Source organism: Hipposideros armiger, unplaced genomic scaffold (genome assembly GCF_001890085.2).
Source record: "Hipposideros armiger isolate ML-2016 unplaced genomic scaffold, ASM189008v1 scaffold_18, whole genome shotgun sequence".
NCBI classification, from domain to species: domain Eukaryota; kingdom Metazoa; phylum Chordata; class Mammalia; order Chiroptera; family Hipposideridae; genus Hipposideros; species Hipposideros armiger.
Genome location: NW_017731368.1, coordinates 6833044 through 6857398, shown reverse-complemented (window position 1 = coordinate 6857398; position 24355 = coordinate 6833044). Strand labels below are relative to the sequence as shown.

The window sequence follows — 24355 nt, the reverse complement described above, 5'->3', positions numbered from 1 at the left end:
CAGTGTAGGGAATAGAGTCAATAGAATTATAACAGCTATAACTGTAACAGTTCAATTCAATGACAGGAAAAGGAGGTCATCCCGCTGAGCCTCACAGCCTGGGGCAGACTGGCCCCCACGTCAGTCCCACTCCCCATCTCCTGGAAACAGAAGTGCGGCCCCAACAACCATACACAGAAAGCACCTGCATTTTGGACCCTCCAGGAGCACCATGAGCTTGTATTCAGCCGGGCTTAGAAGGCAGGACATCACCTCCGCCACACAGCGAAGAAGACTGCGGCCCGCCCTTACCTCACCTTCCAGGGACACACGTGCGCGCACGCGCGCGCGCACACACACACACACACACATATGCACACACACGCACACACACGCGCGCGCACACGCACGCGCGCACACACACACACACACACACACACACACACACATGCACACACACACGCGCACATGCACGGACACACACACACACATCCTTCTCACTGTGCTGCTCTGGAGAGAGCAGAGTGCAGGTCCAGGTCAGAGTACACATTCAGGCCACCATCTTCCCACCACTACTGAAGTTTCTAAATTTTCATTCAGAGAGCGAAATTACAGCAATTTCCTGGGAGGACCAAATGCGTCATGCCCAGACCCTGGTGGTCTGACGTGGGTTAGCTCTTTCCAGGTAAGGAGTTTCTGGAGTTGGGGTCTCCAGGGGTGTTTTAGGTGAAACGATCGGAGTGGCTCTCAGAAGAAGTAACCCTTCATCGAACAGACACGGGGATGACCTACGGAAGCCAGCCATGCAAACATCTGGGGGAAGTCTGGTATGGGCGCAGGGAATGGCAACTGGGAACAGTCCCGAGGTGACTATCACAGGTTTCGCGTGTTTAAAAGCAACAAGAGAAACTATGGCAGGAATGGAGTGAGTGCAAAGAACAGCTATAGAAGATAAGGGCTTAGGGAGGGCCAGGAGCCAGAGGGAGGCCAGGCCGGGAAGCGGCAGGGGTGTCACTTCAGGGTGATGGGATGTCATTGGAAGAGTCTGAGCAGGGAAGAAACAAAAGCTGATTCGCACTGTGTGCGCGATACTCCAGTCGCTACACAGAGACCAGGCTGTGAGTCCAAGAAATGATGTAAGAACATCTGCTGAGAAACTATTGTTTGTCCGGGTGTAAAATGATGGTGGAGACGAGGAGCGATTAGAGGCCTCCTCAAAGCCAGGGGCGAGGCCTTTAAAAACAGACGACAGCAAGGTCTGCTTCCAGCCCTAATGGGCTAAAAGGGACAGGGTTCGCACTCCCATGGAAAACAACCAAAAAGTAGACAAAATACATGAAATCAGTTTTCAAGACGATGGACATAAAACAATGACGTACAGTGATCCCTGGGACATGAGAAACAAAGGAGGCCTGTTTGGAGCGTCCACATAACCTTCACTTAGAAGTGATTAGTCGGCAATGTAATGACATGCCAACAGGCAAGAATCAAGGAGGAACCCAACAGAATCCTACAAATACCTTCCAAGCAAGAACATGCTCAATTAAAGTCACATGCTCCTGAAGTGATACTGGCATGTGGCAGTGCCTACCTGTGTGAAAGACATCCTCAAAGATAACATACACAAAACTGCATTGGAGATGAGTGCTGACGGGGACGCTGGCAATGGCTTTGATAATGGGGACACTAACTATGACCCCTAATTAGGCAAACTGTTATCTCTTCCCCCAAAAAAAGAATTCTACTCTCCTCATTAGATCTGCATTACAAAAAAAAAAATTACTCAATTATTAGTAGCATATTTTTTATGTCAATAAAATATATATGAAAATTTGTTTTCCCTCTTGTTATGTAAGTGCCTACATAATGCCCACAATTTTGCCTCTTGGTCCACGAATCCTAAAATACTTACTCACTAGCTATTTACCAGAAAAATTTTGCCAATCCCTCATCTAGATCAAGTTCAGCAATGCCAGGGTCTCCTCAATATTCTACAATAAGTAAAAAGCTGGGCTGAGAAACGGACATTAAACCATGTTTTCAAGGTTCCTCTGGGCTTTCAACAGAGCATGTGGACTGGACAGCGCGGAAGATGTTCCTCAGGAAGAAGCATCAGAGCATGAAGGGCACCTGAGGCGCCTCCAGGAGAGCTTCGGGGAGGTGAGAGCCAGAGACAGGAAGAGATCCGCGAGCACAGGCCAGTCGAGAAGCTGCCCTGCGCCTTCCCCTACTGTACCAGGCAGCCCCTCTGGGCTTTCACCTCCCCATTCCAGAACCCCGCAATAACGGAACCCCAGCCGAAAAGACCTCCCAGAGACACACCAGGACCAGCGTTAGCACCCTCCCTTGGGTTATCCTCAGACCCGGGAAACTCCAGGTATCTCCCGCCACCCCAGTTCCATTCCCGAGGCCCTCTCTGAGTCTTCAGGGTTTCCACGCTGAGGCTGTATGTGAAATATCATACCCCTGGGAAAGTCCAGGGAAACAATTTCCATACCAGGCACACAGAGGCCAAGAAGCACTCTTATTGAAACTAATAAAACAGGCACCAAATTGAAGTTATTGATGAAATCATCAGAGAACGTCCTACCTTGACTGACAGCTGAGCAGCAGCATCTCGTGGTTATGAATCAAAATATACAGAAGAACCAGGAAGGCTTTTGCTCTAATGGAAGTTGAGGGGCTGTCAAGTAAACGGATAATTGTAGAGACAAAATCCTGTGGAGGACATTAAACATTTTTTTGAGAAAACACAAAATAAGGCAGTCAATTTCCAGAACAAAAAGATTATTATAATAACCGAACCGACAGCAAGAAATAAAATATCAACCACCATTTCTGCATTCTTATTTTGTGCCAGACTCTGCACTACCTTTTTAATATGTGTTGTTTTATCTCATTTTAAACCTGAAAATGAGCCATAAAATGTTGACAATATTACCCCTATTTTAAAAAGGAAACTGAATTTTGAAAGGTTCAGCCATTTGCCCAAATTCAAAGTTAAATTCAAAGCCAGGCCAGTCAGACAATAAAGCCTGCCTCTTACCCACTCCACCACACTAATGGAAGCGTGGCAGCAAATAACTAGAAGAACTGGCAGTCACGCCTGCACATAGACATGGACCTCTGAGCAAACCTGTACATACAGAGATCACTTCTCTAATATACACACCTGAGGTCCTACAGACATAAATACCCAACACACGACCCAAAAGAAAAACCTATAGTCCTATAGCTTCTTTAAAGATATAACACAACACGGGAATAAATATTGACAATACTGTTATTTTCTCTTCTAACAGAGAAAAACTGTACATCATTTCAGGTACCTACTGATACACAAAAAAGGAAATAACAGACAGACACACGTGCGCACGCGCACACGCGCACACACACATGCATGCGCGCGCGCACGCACACGCACGCACACACACACACACACACACACGGTTAATGAATGTAAGTAGGCAGGAATATGGAACTGTACTGTTAGCAAGATGGTTACAGACAGCAGGAATCTAAGTTCCCAAGAGTCCTTAACAGAGGCAAGCACCTAGCAGTGACACTGTGTCCAAGGCAGCTCAATTTTTTTGCCATGCCATAGTCCTTTCACATTGGGTGCCATATTGCCAGGCAGGAAGAATTTACAGTCGGGAATATGCTTCTATTTAAGGATGGAGCTATATCTCCATCTATGCATCACTCTCACCTGATTCCTGAGCCAAATAATCAAATTAATTCATCATCATTCTGATTGAAAACAGAATCAACACCAAGGTGTCCTTGAGTAACAGATCTGTTTTCACCCTTCCAGCACAGACAGGAGAAAGCCCATTTCCCCAAAGGCAACTCCCAATTCTAATTTATACTCTATGGTCAAGGGCCACGATCACAAATTGTTTCCCACATCAACACAACCCTATATATATACACACATAATTCAAAAACCATTCAAACAGCCACTAGCCATAGACTGAAAAACTCTTCCAGTTGTAGGACACAAAAGAGACATAACTAACTGCAATTCAAGATCTGCAAGTTTTGTGCCACATAAAAGAATATTACTGGTACAACTGCAAAATCTGAATAAGGGCTGTAGGTTAGCCAATAATCACGCTAAATAAATGTTAACTTCTAGATTAAATCCATGCCTTGTTTTTAGGGAGTATTCAGTGAAGTAATTGAAGGTAATGGAGCATCAGGTCTGCAACCTCTTCTCAAATGGGTAAGAAGAGAGAGAGAGAGAGAGAGAGAGAGAAACCATAAAGCAAACAGGGCAAAATGGTAACCTTTGGTGAATACAGGTGAATGTGGGTGAAGGGTATATTGCAATTCTTTGTATTACACATCCAACAGTAAACTCAGCGCCTAACAGGTGATCTGCTCTGAGGATCATCGATCCAATAGCTAAAAATAGAACTCTGAGCACCTCCCCTGACTTTCTTCCTCTTCCCTCCCATGGCCAACTGATCCCCAATTTCTGCGAGAACACCACCATCAGCATCACTGCCTTCTTTCAATGTACCATTCTATATTTCTTGAATTACTGTAACAGGCTTTATCTAACTTTGCTTTCTTCTATCTATGCTACAAGATGCAGCTACAGTGAGTTTCTATGACAGCAAATATGATTATTATTTACCTATAAAATATTCTCAATAGTTGCTACAACTCTTGAGATGAAGCCATTACTAAGAATCTTATAAAATTAAAATAATATGCTTATGATTTTGAGTGAAACAAACTAGACAAACTACAGCAAATATAAAAAATAAAAGATGCTGGGTACGAGATTTGTTTGTAACGCAACTCCGACTTCCTAAATGCCTGTATTACAGAAAATTTTGGATCTAAGCCTAAAAGCACCTTGTACCCTAAACAGATGCTCCTTTAGCCACTTCAGAAAAACTGAATGGGCGGTATTGACCGACACTCTGCAACTAATTGCCCAGGGCTCCATATTTAATCTTAAGTAACGGGCACCGCCCCTCTAGAACAGTATTAATCTTACAAACACTTGAGGAGGGGAGATTACAAGCTGCAGGCAAAGACTTTGCGCAGACGGTGAATAATCAAAATGACCTTTGGGAACCAAAAATGAACTCAGGTCACTTCAGTGTGCAATCCACTATGTGTTCGGCTTTGATTTAAATTCATCTTGCCATTCAGCTCAACATGCCTAAATATTACATGTGGAGTAAAAAGCAGAAGCTGTTTAAGTCTATAAGCCAAACCATAGCATGACAAGTTTACGTCCAATATTCAAATGCTACTTGGCAGTGATTTCAGAATGAACATATCTATCTAACATAAAGATGATATGGTGAAATAGTCCAAATGTTGGGAATGGGCCCAAATCTATGAAGCATCCATCACAAACAAAATAATATTATCAAAATTAAGCAAAAGGATGAAACATCCCTCGGGTACAGATATAAAGACAAAATTATTAGATGAAAAAAAAATGATGATGAGAACTTCAAGATTGTAAACCTCAAGCAGTAAAATTGATCTGCTTCAATCGCCTGTCACAGGTGAAAAGCAATGAGTACAGCCTGGCCATCAACTGCTAACAGCCTCAGGGAAAAACAATGAGAAATCTCGTGAATAACTATGCTGACACAATTTTCCTGTTTAATATTGACGGAAATGGAAAATGTGCTGATTAAATATAAAATTGTTTTTAGATTACACTTTCCTTAAAGAAGTTTAGCCAAATACCTGAGTAAAATGTCTCTCATAGAATACATTAAAGTAGATACACTAAAAATATCACAATACAAACACATAATCTGATTAATATGCATCAATTAATTATATTTTAAATGCTGGATTTGCAACCTTTGAGTCAGTATGCCTAGTGACTTGTGAGAAGAAAAAAAAACCTTAGCAGACTTAGCATTCAAATTTTTCAAAATTCCACAGGCATGAAATTTCATCCTGATCTTCCACAGTGTTTACAAATAACCGAGATCTGCAGCGTCTGGTTTATCATTAATCACTGTTGTGCTGCTTGGTCAAAATGCTAAACTCGAAGCAATGGCCCCAAACTACACTAAGATTAAAACGGACAGCAGCTATTGTCAAAATTAATAAGCAAATGCTTTACAAGGCAGCATCTCTAGTCAGTACCCTCAGAAGGATGTTACTAGCGAGCAAGAACAAACTAACCTATGAAATGTGGTATGGCTTTAAAAATTAATGTCTAAATCATTAAGTGACCCCCAAAGTGTGCATTACTGATTCTCCAGCTACGAAATTCAAAGTCACAAACCTCAGGAAAAAAAAGACTGAGGCAGATGTTTGAATCTATGTACCTTCAACAAGTCGATGTGAGTTTTTTAAGCTCAACTAATTGACATGCAGCAGAGGGGGGTTCCAGGAGCTTTAGATGCTTCTGATTTCCTAACATCAGGAATCTGGCACTGAGTTTTTAAGGTAAGTTTTTTTTTTAACCCACACCAGTGATTTATTTACAAAGGAGTTGTCTAGTTTAGTGTAATATTCATAGACTTCTCCCCTTCTCCCTATATGCCTTTATAAATACATATACATGTATATATGTACATACATATTGTGTATATATACATGTGGTGTGTGTCACTGAGGGTTTAGAATGACATACTATTCTGCCACCCTTATTCTCATTACTTGGCCGTAGCTTATTCAAACATAAAATTCATGAAAGTTATAAAGACATCACTGAATAGGAAAAAGTACGGATTACCAAACAATGCATAATTGATCCAATTTCTGTACAAAGATTCTAACAGCATGTGTGTGGCAGCAGGCGGTAGGGGGGTGCTTGAGTGTATGTGTATGTGCACATACATATGCACAACAAATATGAATCTGAAAGGTATATATCAAAAATTTTAAAGAGATTATCTTAGAAAGGTAAGCATTTTCTTCCAGTCTTCTGTATTCTGTATTCCATACATACTAGATTTTCTATACTAAACATGTAAACCCTAAAATTCATAAAGGTTATAAACATAATCTGATAAAAATAAGTTCACATTAGCTACTTTAAGTTTCTAGATACTATATAAGAAAAATGACCTCGTCCAATCTCTTTCTTCCCAAAAAAAAAGCAGGAAACACACTTATGAACTCTCAGACTCCTCCAGCCTCAGACCATGAAGATCGAACATTCATAGGACAACATTAACAGCTTGGAAGAACCAGAAAAATAAAACTGCAAAGTAAACCAGGAATTTAACAACAAAACAAAACAAAACAGCTCATAGGGCAAAGATAAGTACATAAACTCACACCTAACTGACAAGGTTCTTTCTTACACCTGGTCAAGCCTTCTGGACGCCTCTTGTTCATAGTCATTCAAGCACCTGAATTGTAAAAAGGTGATGCAACAAGTGCCTGTAAGGTACCATCTACCAATGGTTCAAAAGTATCCTGTGAAGCGTTGGGGGGTGAGGGGCAATGGAAAAGCAGTTTGACAATTTTTGTTTTGCCCGATTTGTCCAATGACTAGAATATGCAGAGCACATAATTTTAACTCGAGTCCTTTGTCACCATGGCTGTGAACGCTCACTTTTCACTTCGTGGTATATGGAACCAACACTTGTTTTGGATCAAGGCATCTTCTGCCATTTCGCACATCTATGGGCAAGCAGGGCCTTCTGGAGATGATGACACCAGTAATGAACGGGGCTGCTGTGTGTGGTCATCTGAGGACACTGATACCCGCACAGCTGATCTAGGCGAGAGTGCGAACTAAACAAATTCCCTCAGTACCTCAATATCCAGTCAAGAACATGAGCATGACTCAGAAGGGAATAATAATACAATCTAGTTGATCTAGTTGAAGATGAACACATGGCTAGAGTTACATACTTCAAATGGAGAATCAGATGCATTAACTGCGAACTAACTTCGAAAACAGGAAGTATACTACTAATTTAATAATCCTGAACTCCAGGTTTTATTGTAAGAGAACTCTTGCATGTGTCTTAATGACTGCCGGTGAAATTACAAGTGAGTGGTACTCTCATCATCTACCTTTCTAGAGGAAAATCTAGCATTATGTGGATAACACCTGTGGAACTCTATTAGCGGCGGACACAAGATGTCCGTAACAGGGCGTTCGCTGCATCGGGCTGAGTACCAACCAAAACATGAGAGCCAAGCAGTTAATAGTGGGGGAAGAGTTCAGTTATTATGGTGTCACAGAACGAAAAATTATGTAATAATTTAAATGTTCTTGGGGAATACTGAATGACACACACATTTTGATCTTAATTTTGTATATAAAAATGTGTATATAAAATACACAGACACACAAATAGACAAAAAGAGATAAACCAGTGTGTTAACAGCACCAATCTCTAGGTAGTGACATTACAGTTGATTTTGTTTTCTTCTTTGGGTTCTTCTAAATCTTCTGCAGTGAATAGTAACTTCTTTTATTTAAAAAACAATGGCATGGACCTCTTTGGGGGACTGTGTTTCAATTAAAAAATGCCATGATACACAGGCACCAGTTACCCAAAGAGAAGAACACATGCAGTTCCCTTCTCTCTGCCCAACAGTAAGCAGTAAACCCACTCTTGTTCCTGGATTCCTTCCTCTTCCACTCATCCGACCTCTATCAACGATCCAACACCTGAGGCTGCCTCAGCTTAGCAAGAAGGTGAGTCAACCTGCCCCTAAAATACACGTATATAGAGAAATACATGCACTTTAGGTAAAAATAAAACAATGACTACTGTGTCAAAACCCCGAAGAAAGGCCAGTTATCTCGACCGTGCTGGATCTGGTCTTTTTCCTCCTTCCCAGCCTGTGTCCATGTCCCTTACTCCCTGCAGCCTGTGCACAGCTGCGCTGCCTTCTTTCTCTTCCCGGACCTCCCCAACATCTCTCACGTCTCAGGAAAGCTGAACCACAAAGTTCTTGTTTTACTAGCTTTGTGAAATAGCTTATTGGAAACTAAATCAATCCAGGCCTGTACTGGGGGGGGGGGGGGGGGGGGAGCAAAACTGCTAAAACCCTCAGCAGCTATTATCACAACTTACACAGGAAAACTACTCAAATGGTACTTTCGCTCATACAATAACAACAATAATGATTTGAGAAATTTGGTAGCAATAATTAAAAATACAGACTGTCAGAAAAAAATACATTCTGAGGCTCAAATTTCTTAGCAGAATCTAAATCAGGCTAATTAAAGACAAGAAGAAGTGACTTGCTCTCTATTTTGACTTTCACAGATCAAGCTATGTGAACCTGACCATTAATAATAATTATTGACATTTTAACTTTGAGTATAAAACCCAAAATTTAATGTGTTGCATTCAATGCAGAGGAACCAGGGCAAACACTTATTTCAGTGGATCCATTCTACATTTAGCATTACCTTCACCATATTCTACAAACCTCCAATTTGACAGGTATCTCCCCTCCAAAAAGGGATAATTGGTCCAATAAGTTTAAAAAAACACTGTACATTACGTTCCCCTCATGAAGTTTTTATAATATACATGAGCATATGAAAAAAATGGGAAAGTCTGTACAATTGAAAATATCTAACTTTAACTCGGTCTTTTCAAATATATATATGTAACCATGGTCCACTTTTTTGATCTGTTAATACCTCACTGCACACACGTATTCCAGGACAGGGCTTCTCAAACCATAAAGTTCAAACAAAACAAATCATCTAGATATCTCATTAAAATGTCAATCCTGAATGAAATCTTACCATTTGCAACAATGTGGATGAACCTAGAGAACACTATGCTAAGTGAAATAAGTCAAAGAAAGACAAATACCATATGATCTCACTTATATGTGGAATCTAAAGAACTGAATAAATGAGCAAAGTAAACAGAAAAAAAAAAAAGTCAGTCCTTATTCGGCTGGCCTTAGGTGGGGCCTGAGGGTCTACATGGCTGACATACCTCCCAGATGATGCAGTGCTCTGGCCCAGAATCACTCTTTAGCAAGGCCTAGAGGACACGCTTTGACAAAGGTGACCCTACAAAGACTTCTCTATAGCTATCGTCTTGTGATGTGACTTTAATACTTACAAACTCTACTGTACATAAAATAAAGACAAAGGATTAGAAGGGGACTGAGTGAAAACAGGAGAAAGGGAGCTCTAAAGGTGATTTGCAATCAATAGCAAGGTATAAGGAAAGGAATAAAAATGAGTCAGAATATAAAGAGACCCCCCCACCCAAGGCAGGCAATGGATATGGGAAAAGAGGTGGGGGCTGAGGAGGAGATGGCGTAAGAAATACTAGCATATAAGACGGGACTCATTTTCTAACTTTTCATCACTAAAATGGGACAAGCGGGCAGAGCCATTTACTGGATTTCTATTTTAATCACTAAGAGACTCTCATAAATCCTCAGATGAATGGCCTATGATACACAGGTTTGGCAAACTTCACAAAGGCCCCTTGAGTTAAACAGTAAATTCTACAGAGATGATATTACTTGTTGAACTACTAACGCTGCAGAAGAGAACCATTTTTATAGTAGAGGCACAGGTGAAATCTGTGTCGAACCTTCTCTTGGATCAGTCTCTGGAGGTGAATCCCACGGGACAACAGAGCGGTGAATAAGGTCAGCATGGACTGCTGCACTTTGCAGATGGCAGATGCCAGCGAGCTCATCACCGAGTTCAGTCCCACCTTCTCAATGACGTTCTGGAAGGCGGTAGGAGAATGGCGAGTGATTCTGCACAAGGCCTGCAGAGACAGGAGGACACATCCGTCAGACAGCTCCAAGTGCATTCACCAGGCCCCAGAAAGGTAACAACGGCTTCTGGGTAAAGGAGCGGAAGGTACGTTCCTCGCTCCTTCATTACTTATTTCGGTGTAAGAAAGTTGGAAAAGTTGAGCACATTTAAAAATAAAACAACCCAGCTGCTAATGAAAACTAAAATGCTGTTTTAATACATTGGAGACTCTTAGAATAATGATCACATAAATGATGAGGAGCTAGCTAAAATGATCAACGAATTCATAAGTCTATATAGAAAAATTTCCCTTTAAGTAATAAGCATCATTAAGTGCCTTCTTTGTGCAGACACTAAGCTAAAGGCTGAACCAATCGCCATTAAAGTAAACATCTCACTTACTGTTTAGTATATCAAGAACACTATCTGAGAATATATGAAGACTATCTAATTTAATTCTCCCAACAACATATAACAAAGGTATTGTTATTATAGCTTGTAAAAACTAAGGCATAAAATATTTACCAAAAATTTGGTAATTTTACCAAAGACATATAAGTAGTAAGTGGCAAAGCTGAAATTCAAATCAGGTAGTCAGACCCCTAAGCTTTTCCTAAATTGCTCATAGACTATTAGAGGTAAAACTTGTAAATAAAAAATGTTAAAAGAACTTCTTTAAGAAGAAGAAAAAAAGATCAAAAATATGAATAAAATTGCAATAACTACGTATCTATCAACAAGTACTTTCTATGTAAATAGATTAAATACACCAATCATAAGACACAGGGTAGCTGAATGGATAAAAAAATAAAACCCTTAAATATGCTGCCTACAAGACACTCACTTCAGATCACAAGACACACACGCAGGCTGAAAGTAACAGGATGAATAAAGATATTTCATGGACTGGCCAAGTGGCTTGTTGGTTAAGAGTTGGCTTGGGAGCGCGAGCTCTGAGCAGCAGGGCTGCCAGTTCGGATCCCACATGGGCCAGAGATGCTGCGCCCTCTATAGCTAAGATGCTGAACAACAGCTCGATCTGGAGCTGGGCTGCTGTGAGTCGCTGGCAACAGCATAGGCTGCAGTGGGCTACCATGAGTGGTTGGCAGTCAAGCATGAGCAGCTGGCAACCAGCGTGAGCTACCATAAGCAGCCATCCAACGGCCGGCGAGCAACTGCCTCACCCGGGAAGAGCGCAATGGTAATACCAACATGGGCCAGTGAAGTGACATCATCCACAACTAGACTGAAGAACAAAAGGACAGCAACTTGTCTGTTCCCCTTTCCCGATTCCCCAATGCTGTTCACTCCCCCAATTCCCCAATAAAATCTTTTTTAAAAAATAAAAAGATATTTCATGAAAATGAAAATGAAAGAAAAAGCTGGAGTGGAAATACATGTACCAGACAAAATAGACTTTAAAACAAAGGCTATAACACAAGACAAAGAAGGACCCAGCAATCCCACTTCTGGGCATTTATCTGAAGAAGCCCAAAACGCTACTCTGAGGGAATGTGCGAATCCATATGTTCATAGCAGCATTGTTTAGAATGGCCAAGATTTGGAGACAGCCTGTGTATCAGTCAAAGAGGAGATGGTACATATATAGCACGGAATATTGCTCAACCATGGAAGGGAATGGGTTCTTGCCATCTGCAGCGGCATGGATAGACCTGGAGGTATAGTGCTTATTGGAGTAAGTCAGACAGAGAAAGACAAATACCATATGATTTCACTTATAGGTGAAATCTAAAGAACAAAATAAATGAACAAACAAAACAGAAACAGACTCATAGATACAGAGATTATTTTGATGGTTGCCAGATGGGAAGCAGGGGTTGGTGAGTGAAAAAGGTAACAGGATTAAGAAGTACAAATTGGTAGTTACAAAATAGTCATGGGGATGTAAAATATAGTATAAGGAATATAGTCAATAATGTTGTAATAACTGTATATGGTATCATTTGGGTTCTAGATTTATCGGGTGATCACCTCGTAAGTTATATAAATGTCTAATTGCTGTGTTGTACACCTGTAACTAATATAATGTGGTATGTCAACTGTAATTGAAAAATAAAAAATATATTAAAAAACTTGTTATTAATAAACTAATAGAATTTAACGAGTGTTATAATAGAAGTGAGCTCAGTAATGATGCTTGGAAAGGCAAAAAAGCAAGTCAACAACAGTTCCATATTTAAGATGATACTGAGCTAGTTTCTGAAGGATAAGTGGGGAATGGACAGGCGAGAAAATAAGAAAATTCTAGCCAGAGAAGAGAACGATTATTCACATGGAGACATAAAGATGTAGAGCATGTTCTAGGAAAGGCAAGCTGTCTGATGAAATTAGAACACACTTCTGGTAAAGGAAGAGAGGCAGAGAGTAGGAAAGAGGAAAACATGATCCATCTAGAAAAGCAGGTTGGACTCAGAAATGGTCTGCCAAGCTAGGACCTTTGAATTTTATGCCATAAGCAATGGGAAAACCTCAACAGTTTGAAGCAAAAGAGAGGGATGCTGATATTCTGTGTGCACGTGGGAGACTCCAAAGAGAGAAACAAATGAAAACCAGAAATAGTTTTACAAAAACATTCATTATAATTAATGTCATATAACCTCCTTCCTGATTTATACTTGAAACAGATTTATAACCTTGAGTAATAATGAAAAGATCAAGGATAAGATAAATTGTAAGAAATATAATGATGTCAAAAGAAAAAAAGGTAGGAGGGAGAGAAGGAAAAGATACAGACTTTGAAAAATATTTTCATTTTCTGAACATCTCAGGAAAAATATTAAATATTTTTTCTGTTCCTGAGAATGAACTTCCTTGAAAAGTTATTCCTATTGATAAAATAAGAAAAACAAGTGTTGACTGATATCAAACTCAAATCTTCCACCAAATTGAAATGTTTAAAGTAAATGTATTTATTTTATGCTAAACCTTACTTTCAATCTTCATGAAAATGCTAATGTGACCTTATTACAACCAGAAAGGAAAAGGTAAATGCACATAGTAACAATGAAAATCTAGAGAAACCTTCTCCGATTGCTGTTCAAATTTTTCAAATAAATACATATTATTCTGTAAGGATTTTAATTACACTCTAATGCCATGAGTATATTAGGCATTTTCAAAATTACTATATGGAAATAAACATTTACGGGAAAGTTGACTTTATTAATAATGTATATATTTACTATCATTTCTGAAGTTACTGAGTAAACAAATATACTGAAAAATGAACATTTGTGAAGAGCTACATATATACTGTTTCCTAGAACAATCACCCAAAAAAGTGTCCCTTTCCTTATGGAACTGATTATCATATAAAAGTCTTGATATACTTACAAAAGTCTTGTTTTAATCATCATTGACAAACGAAAACAGGATCTCAAACTAATATCTGCACTCCCATGTTCACTGCAGCATTATTCGCAATAGCCAAGGTATGGAAACAACCTAAGCGTCCAGCAACAGGTGAATAAAGGTGTGGTACATACATACAACGGAATATTACTCAGCCGTGAGAAAGAAGAAAATCTTGCCATTTGCGACAACATGGGTGGACCTTGAAGGCATTATGTTAAGTGAGATGAGTCAGACAGAGAAAGACAAATACTGTATGATATCACTTAGATGTGGAATCTTAAAAAGCTGAGCTCATAGAAACAGAGAGTAGAACAGTGGTTATCAAGGGCAAGAGGGTGGGGGAAGTGGGGAGAGGTTGGTCCAACAGTACAAACTTCCCATTTTAAGATGAGTAAATTCTAGAAATCTAATGTACAACATGGTAATTATAGTTAATAATATTGTAATATATACTTGAAAGTTGCTAAGAGAATAAATAGATCTGAAGTGTTTCTCCACAAAAGAGAAGTGGTAGCTATGTGATGTGATGGAGGTGTTAGCCAACGCCTATGACGACCAACATTCTGCAATACGTAAGTACCAAATCAACATGAGGTACACCTTAAATTTACACAATGTCTGTTATATGTCAACTACATCTCAATAAATCTGGAAGAAAATAATAATCATTGACTCCATTTCAAACATAGACCAAGAATCTGTATTCACTTACAGATAGCCATATCAGGATGAAATTCCATGATATAAACTCTACTTTGGACACCTTCCAAATAACATTTCATTCTCTCCTTTATTACATACAGGTGAGTAAGTTTATAAGCTATGAAAGTAGGGTTCTTCAAGTCTCAAACCCAAATGGTGTAAGTTTTGGTAGAAAAGTAGCAGCTAATATCTGAACACAGGAATATGAAAAATAAATTCACTAAAACAATGCTGGTTTTGAAAGTGAAAGTTTTTAAAAATTCATTTGTAATAAACCTAAGAAAATTTCTGTTTATGAGATCAAAACAGAATTGTTTCATTATTTTTATTATCCAAGGATTAAAAAATGAGAACATTTTATATGGAGTCCCTCAAGATCATGCTACAATCAGAACTGCTCAAGCAAATTAAGGGTTCTCCCAACGGGGACTTCAACACAGAGAAACAGTAGTTCTCATCAGCAAAACTGACTTCCTAATAATATAAAATCCCTACCCGATGATAATGGGGACACTTCATGATAAAAGATTTGCTCAAGCTATGTCTAAGTATATTCAAAGCAATTGAAAGGAAATGAATGATCTTGTCTTCAGAATGCTGCTCACAAGCCTAAGAGACTTTCCATTTCACTGGTCACTTCTGGATAACAAACAGAGTTGAGAGCTTCACGGAGGCTTAAGAGCTCATTAGTGCTTGTTGTATTTTCTGAATCAAAAAATAAATAAACCTCAAGTCTGGTCTTCAGTGATTTGGTTTTGAAGTATTTACTTTTTAAAAAGAGTTTGAGACTCTATTCTACAACTATAAAGAACAGTTCCAGTTCAAAATTTGCTTCAAAAAGAACACGATATTATCCCCAGAACTTGAGTCTATTTAATAAAAGCTTTCTAAGAAACACACTAATTCAAAAGAGAAGGCTGCATATATATTAGAAACATGAATAGAATCACCATGTAATAAATTTAAGAATCATTTGTTTTTTGTGTTTTGCATGATTTTTTGATGTCATATCAAAAATTACCTTGGGAGCTCTTTCAAACTATACACACTCTCATCTGACCCCTGAGAGATTTTCAGATACATAAAAATAAGGGCCAGGCTGGACAGAGAAGAGGAAGTAGTCGTGTTGCTTGCAAAGCTCTCACCAACCCCTGTGAGAACCACTACCCTGCAAACTTCTTCACTTTCTACACCCTTCATCTCAGCACTTCAGTAACGATGAGGACTACCCCAGTGGTCGCCCTCACAGGAGCCACTTCACGCAATCTAATTTGACAGGTTTCTCAGTTTCCCACTCTGGTCAGAGGGATCCTCTGTAATCCTAACAATTCCAGAAACTTCTTTATCCATTCAATCCATTTCCCAAGCCAGGTCCATACCCTCCAAATACCACTCCCTAAGCAAACAAATGCCACTCCCGGGTGGGAGGAGAAATTAGCCATCTTTTACTCCAAGCCATGCCAGTATTTCCAAGAGCCCCAAGGTCTAGAGCGGTGGTCCTCAAACGTCAGCAGGCATTAGAATCAACTGGAGGCTTGTTAAAATGCAGATTACTGGGCCTCTTCCCCAGAGATTGATTCAGCACGTTGGGGTTAGGGCCCCAAAATCTGTATTTCAAACAAGTTTCCAGCTGATGTGGATGCTGCAGGTCTGGGGACCACACTGGCATGGGGGAACCTGTGGGGCCACGGGATGAGTAGGAGAAAATCATCATGGGGCAGCGGAGGCAAACGTTACAACTGGGACAAGGAGCAGGGTGCTGCCTCAGCTCCGAGCAACACTGCCCTCCAGCCAGCGCTCAGACGTTCACTCTGTCAATGAGTGTCTGCGGAGCACCTGCCCCGTGTACTCAGGGAGGGGGCGAAAGGAACAGGGCTCCTAACTTCCTGCAATGGACACTCCAGCAGGAGAAAATGTGCATGTGTGAATCACACAAACACAGCTGTGCTCCCTGCTGCGACAGAAAACACAATGAGAGACAAGGGGGTGTCATAACAGAGGAGGTGACATTTAAGTTAAGGCCTGAAAAATGAGGACTCAGACATGTGAAAAGCCGGCCAAAGATCTTTATTATCTGGCCCTTTTTAGAAAATATCTGCCCACCTCTCGTATAAAAGGAATGCTACAAATAGATGGTCATTATGGGGGGAGGGGGACTGTCACTTTGTGAGGGGTGAAAAGGATAACTATTGCATTGTTTTGTATACCTGAAACTAATAATAATAATAATAATAATAATAATAATAATAATAATAATGAAAGGTAAAATAAGGTAAAACAAACAAAAAAAAAACTCATATATGCTGCTTACAAGAAACTCACTTCAGATCGAAAGACACACACAGAGTGAAAGTAAAGGTTTGGAAAAAGATATTTCATGGAAATAGAAACAAACAAAAAAAGCTGGAGTAGCAATACTTATACCAGACAAAACAGACTTTAAAACTAACACTATAACAAGAGACAAAGAAGGACCCAGTAATCCCACTTCTCAGTATTTATTCAAAGAAACCCAAAACGCTACTTCAAGGGGACAAGTGCATCCATATGTTCATTGCAGCATTGTTTACAATGGCCAAGATGTGGAGGCAGCCTGGGTGTCCATTCATGGAAGAATGGATAAAGAGGAGGTGGTACATATATATATATACACTGTAATATTGCTCGGCCATGGAAGGGAATGGGTTCTGGCCATCTGCGGCGGCATGGATGGACCTGGAGGGTGTTGTGCTGAATGGAGTATGTCTGACAGAGAAAGACAGATGCAATGTGATTTCGCCTACATGTGGAACCTAAAGAACAAAATGAACAAATAAACAAAACAGAAACAAAATCATATATACAGAGAACATTTTGATGGTTGCCAGATTGGAAGGGGTTTGGGGGGTGAAAACGAGTAATGGATTAACAAATATAAATTGGTAGTTTCAAAATAGTCATGGGGATGTAAAGAAAAGCACAGGGAATATAGTCAATAATATGGTAATAACTATGTATAGTGCCAGGTGGGTACTAGGCTAGTCACGGGGATCACTTCATAAGTTATACAAATGTCTAACCACTATGCTGTACTCCCGAAACTAATATAATACTGAATGTTAACTGTAATTGAAAAATTAAAAAGCGGGGGAAGGTGAAGGGGAATAAGAGGTTCAAATTTCCAGGTATAGAATAAGTCATGGGGATGTAATGTACAGCTTAGGGAATATAGTCAATAATATCGCAATGGCACAGCAGTGTCAGATGGACTTATGGTGATTACTGCTTCAGGTATATAAATGTTGAATAACTATGGTGTACACCTGAAATTAATATACTATTGTATGTTTGCTATATTTTAATAAAAATCTTTTAAAAATAAAGTAACTATATAGATCCTAAAAAGATTTCTATTATGCCTAGTTTAGAAGCTCCTATATAAAAACAACTATAAATAGTTCACATCTAGAAAAAAGAAAAATAGATGGTCACTATATAGCACACATTATGGAGGTGTCTGGTGTAGGTAGGAGTCCTCAGTGGTGCTGAGGAGGTTTCATGAGGAACCACCAGAGGGACCCGGATGGACCTCTACCCTACAAAATAAAAGCCCTGGATTCTTTAAAACTGTAAATGACATGAAGTGCACAGAAACGCTGAGGAACTGTTTTCCATTACAGGGGACTAAAGAGACATGAAAACAATATATAACACATGATACTGATAGGCTCCTGGAGCAGAAAAAAAGGGACATATTGGGGACAACTGGCAAAACGTCAGTGAAAAATTAATTATTTAGATGAATGCTAAGAACAAAATATAAGTCCCAGATGAAAGAGTGAAGCTTCATGTGTCAGATGAAGAAATGGCTAGAAAGAACAAGACTTTGGTGAGGAAGACCAAAAACCTTGACCAAGAAAAGAAACCATGCTGATATAAAGATGAAAATGATTAACAGTAATCCAATTAAAGCAGGACAGATTTTTTTTTTAAAAGGCCCAAGATTAAAATGGATGCCTAAGATATGATTCCAAGATGTCTCAAGAAAGTTCACTGGTGTACTTTGTAACTCCTTCTGACAGGTTCTCCATGATTACTCATACCATACTGAGGGTTTTTGTATTTTGAAATCATCTGGCTCCTGAAGGGGCGGGGGGGNTGTGTGTGTGTGTTGCTGTGTGTGTGTGTGTGTGTGTGTTTGATGGATGCTATATATGATCTGCTTAATGATATTCCATGAGCAGGATTGTTAGCCCTTGAATCTTCAAAATCGCAAAGGTAAATTTAAGAAGAGAAAAATATCCATAGGATTTAGCAACATACAAGTCACTAGAGATCTTCACAGGATCAGCTTCAGTGACATTTTTAGGACAGATACCAGATTGGGTTGAGGAGGAAACGGGCCAGCAAGGAGCAGTAACTTGTGGCGATAACTCTGTAGGAAGAAGTACGGCTGTGAAGGGGAACGTGCAGCCTAGAGGACTTCTGACATGTATGTGTGTGTGATTTTTTTTTTTAATGGGGCAAAGAATACTGAATGCTGATTAGATGGCTCTAGCAGACAAGGACAGGTTAAAGATTTAGGAAAGAGCAAAAAAAAACATTTGAGGGAGGTTCCCAAGAAGGGAACAGGAAAATCTGGAGAAACACAAGAAGTGTGTCTCTGACAGGAGAAAGGATAGTTTATCAATTGCAGCAGGAGAGAATGAACTCAGAGAGGACAGGTATGGGTATCAGTATGTCTACAGATATGGCAGACACCGTTGGGACAACTCCCATTGGATGGCTTCATTTTCTCTGCAATGTATGGGGCAAAGTCATTTACTGAGGATGCAGAAAGAAAATGTGGGATTGGAGATTCAAGGAAAGAAGTAAGTTATGAAACTGCCACAGTGAGGAGTTGCAAGAATGAGCAGACAAGAAAAATACAGTGAGTGGGCCGGCCAAGTGGCACATTGGTTAGGAGCTGGCTTGGGACGCCAGCTCTAAGTAGCAGGGCCCCAGTTCGGATCCCACATGAGGGCCAGTGACACTGCCCTCTACAGCTAAGATGGTGAACAACAGCTTAACCTGGAGCTGGGCTGCCGTGAGTCGCTGGTGACAGCGTAGGCTGCAGTGGATCTGCAGTGGGCTACCATTAGCTACCGTGAGTGGCTGGCAGCCGGCATGAACCACCAAGAGCCACCGTGAGCGACCATCCAGTGGCCGGTGACCGATCTACCTCAGCTTGGAAAAGCGCAATGATAATACCAACATGGGCCAGTGAAGCGGCGTCCTCCACAACTAGACTGAAGAACCAAAGGACAGCAACTTGTCTGTTCACCTTCCCCAATTCCCCAATGCTGTTCCCCTCCCCCAATTTCCCAATAAAATCTTTTTAAAAAGAAAGAAAAGAAAAATACAGTGAGGTTTCCATACAATGTCGAGAGTCCAGATGAGACTGGTGATCAAATAGAGTATTTAAACAAATCATATGAGAAAGGATTGTATGTGTTCAACAGACTATTAAATTGATACAACCATGTTAACACATCTTCATAATCATCCTTCACACCAAGTCATTACAGCCATGTGAACAAAGTAGTAGACAACCAAATTACAAAGCCTGCAAAACCAGAGAGCTGAACATTAAAATGAATGCCTCTGAATCACACGATAACCCATTTAATATAAAATCTGAAAGAGAGCGCTAACAGGAAAAGTCAGGGAACACTAAGAATACACCAAATCTGGTATCCTATCCACTGTCAGCTTTTCACAGTCACCCTCATACAGTTTTTGAAACCACGATATCATGGTCCTCCAAGGTCCTACTGGAATTTCCTGACAGTCCCAAGGTTATCCAGCCCCAGTATTGGAAACTCTGCTTTAGGAGAAAATCAAATTATGGTCCTCACCAACTATGACTCTGAGATTTCTGTTTCCTACCTACCCCATTAAATCTACTCTAATTCTGGCATAGTTTTTGCAAACTTGGTGTTTAAATATATGCAAACATATCCCCAAAATGTGCTCCATCTTACCGATATCGCTGTGATCCTGAGAGAATCAGCAGTGGAGTGTTTGAACAGGTACCATAAAACAGGTCCAATTTCTCCTGTAATAAAGCCCTGGGCCTGAGCAGAAAAGGTAGTGCAGACATTTTCAATAATCTTTGCTGCCATGTGATTCACAACACGTTCCTCCTAGAGAATGAGAGAGCAGAGAACATGGAGAAGATTAAAAGGGTATTATTTAGTATAAGAAACACATACATGTCATTTTTTTCATTAACTATTGCAAGTAAGGGCCTGATACCAGGCGAGTATTATCTGCCTCTGGATGTGTTAGGTAGATTAGGAGATGTAGTTATTCTTTCAGGCTATTAAGAAATTGTTACCAATAATCATTTAGTGAATCATTAAACCTAGCCTAGTATAATCATATTTTAATAAATGTGATGAAATAACCTGGAAAATGCACAATATAAGCATAACATAAAAATTGGGGGTAAGTTTAAAGTCATAAGGAGCAAGCAAAACGACCCTGAGAAATCAGTCAGGGCTTGGAACAACAGTGTTTCGATTGGCCAAAGACCACCTAAATATGGGATCCAGGAAAATACTAAGAAAGGCACTGCTTCAGTGATGTGACCAAATTAACCCTAACTGCTATTCTGGATTGTCCTGGCGAATGCTTAAAATCCAGCCTCTAAAAGGATCAAACTGTTTACAAGTAACTGAAGTGGTTCCAAGAAAAAGGACAAAAATACTTAAAAGAATACAAGAACTCCAGCATTCAACATATAAAAATCACAATGTCTGAAATCCAATTAAACATGACCACGAATGCAAAGCAGGAAAATATGACTCATGAGTATAAAAATAAATGCAATCAATAAAAATGACACAGATGACAGAATCAGGAGTATAATATGTTAAAATGGCTATTATAAACATAATCAGTATACTCAAGAAGGAAGAGGAAAACATAAGCATGGGGAGAGAAACAGAAGATATAAAAATGACCAAAATCAAAAGGCTGGAGATAAACAATACAATTTCCTATATGAAAAATACACTAGACTGGCTTAACAAATTAGACTCTGTGGACTAAATGATTAGCGAACTTGAAGACGTAGCAATAATCCATAAAAACTACCCAACATAAACACAGAATGAAATAAGACTGAAAAAACACAGAGCATCAATGAGCCAGGGGACAACTTCAAATGACTGAATGTGCATACATGCAATGAGAACCCCGAAAGAACGTGTGTGATAGGTGGAGGGACAGGGCGGTAGAAGAAAAACTTGTTTGAAGAAAATATTGCCTGAAAATTTTTCAAATTCATGAAAACTCTATCTAAGAAACTCAATGAAACCAAGCAGAAGAAACAAAGAAAAGTCACACCAAGGCGTATCATATATCATAATCAAACTGCTACACACCAATAATAAACAGAAACCTTAAAAGCAGCTCGAGTAAAAAGACCCATTATGTAGAGAAGAACAAAGATAAGGACGGGAGACTTCTCATCAGAAACCAACGCAAACCAGAAGACAGTGGGGCAGTATCTTTAAAGTACCAAAAGGAAAAAAGAAGAATGGTAACTATCAACCTACAAATCCATACCCCAAAATCACACCTTTCAAAACCAAAGGTAAAGGTGGGGGAAATATGAAGAGGTTGGGAAATGTCACAAGCTTTCAGCTGAAAGATGAATAAGGTCTGAGGATCTAATGTAAAACATGATAACTAGAGTTGATAAGACTGAATATTTGAAATTTGCTAAAAGAATTTAAATGTTCTCACCAATAAAAAGGTAAACATGTGGAGTGATTGATGTATTAATTAACTCAATGGGAAAATCTTTTCAAAATAGATATGCAAATCAAATCATCACTTTGTACCCTTTAAATATCTTACAATTTTACATATTGACTATACTACAATAATGCTAAAAAAACAAAACAAATGTAGAAGTAAAATGTACAATAGAAAGGCTAGAAGGGGAGTACTAGATATATTATAGTGTAAGATTCTTATATATAATTCTTATATAGTATATATGAACAAGCATATCATTATATACAGCAAATTCTGGTGTAAGGTTGTTATAAAGGTTCCTATATATTATATATGAATTAATTTGTCATTACTTGAAGGTCAACTGTGGTTAAGTTAGAGATATATACAGCAAAAAAATGTATAATTCAATAAAGGAGATAAAGTGGAATCATTAAAAAGTCAATTAATCCAAAAGAAGGCAAAAAGAGAGAAAAAGGAAACAAACAAAAAACACAGACAAATAGAATACAAGTTCCAACACTGCACATTTAAACTCAACCATTTCAGGAGGCTGGGCGAGTGGCTCAGTTGGTTAAGAGCTCGCTGAAGAGTTTGAGCTCTGAGCAACAGTGGTTCGAGTCCTGGTCCAAGCTGAGCAGCCGCTGAGCTGCCAACAGGTAGCAGGATGGCTCAGTTAAAAAAAACAAAACAAACAAAAAAAAACCTAAACTCAACCATTTCAACAAGCACAGTAAATATAAAGGTCTATACACACTAATTGAAAGGCAGAAATTCGTAATTTAGATTTTTTTTTTAAAGCAAGACCCAAATGTAGGCTGTATTCAAGAAACCCCCCGATATATAAATTCACTGATAGGCTAAAAGTAAGCGTAAGAACGAATCAAGACATGTGTACCATGCTAACATGTATAAAGAAAGTGGGAGTAGCTCTGTGACTTCAGAAAAGCAGATCTCAAAGCAAAGACTATCCAGGAATAATGGTCATTTCACAATGATAGGAGTCATTCAACCCGAAGATATAAATATCCTAAATATTTATGCCCCTAATAACAGACCTTCAAAATACCAGAAGCAAAAATTGATAAAATTGAGAGAATAAACAGATAAATTCAAAGTTTTAGTTGGGGAATTCAATATACTTTCTCAATAACTGACAGAACAAGTAGCCAGAAAGTCAGTTAGGATAACACTATCAACTGACTTTGGCATTTAACTCTACTCAGCAAAAGTAGAAAACACATTCTTTTCAAGATCACATGAAGCATTACCATGACAGACTATATTCTGGACCATAAAACACATCTGAGTAAACTCTATATTCACAAGTTAATTTGAGATGAATCACAGACAGAGCTATAAACACTAGAACCAAAAATCTTCCAGAAGAGATCATAAAGAATATCTTGGTTATGTCTCATACTGTCTCAGACTGGGAGAAAATATTTGCAATACACACTAAATACCTGAGCATTTTATATGTTACATATCAATTAAAATATTTAAAAATATGTTAAAGAATTATGTGGATAGGGCCGGCCAAGTGGCACATTGGTTAAGAGCTGGCTTGGGACGCCAGAGGGCCCTGGTTCGGACCCCACATATGAGGGCCAGTGACACTGTCCTCTACAGCTAAGATGCTGAACAACAGCTCAACTTGGAGCTGGGCTGCTGTGAGTCGCAGGTAACGGTGTAGGCTGCAACCCCAGCTGCAGTGGGTTGCCATGGGCTACCGTTGAGTGGCCAGCAGCCGCAGTGAGCAGCCATCCAAAAGCCCATGACTGATCTGCCTCGCGCAGGAAGAGCACAATGATGGTGCCAACTTGG

The 24355-nt window shown here is 39.4% G+C and overlaps 1 protein-coding gene across 1 annotated transcript in view; it reads right to left on the bottom strand.

Annotated features, from left to right (window-relative positions):
* The window catches only part of ULK4 (unc-51 like kinase 4), a 438917-nt gene that overhangs the window by 319380 nt on the left and 95182 nt on the right, over positions 1-24355 (bottom strand). Inside the window, exons 17-19 of the mRNA XM_019631040.1 lie at positions 20764-20925; positions 10512-10694; positions 2570-2697 (exon numbers count right to left, since the gene is read on the bottom strand). Of these exons, the coding sequence (XP_019486585.1) occupies positions 2570-2697; positions 10512-10694; positions 20764-20925 (473 nt within the window). The remainder of the gene's footprint in view (positions 1-2569; positions 2698-10511; positions 10695-20763; positions 20926-24355) is intronic.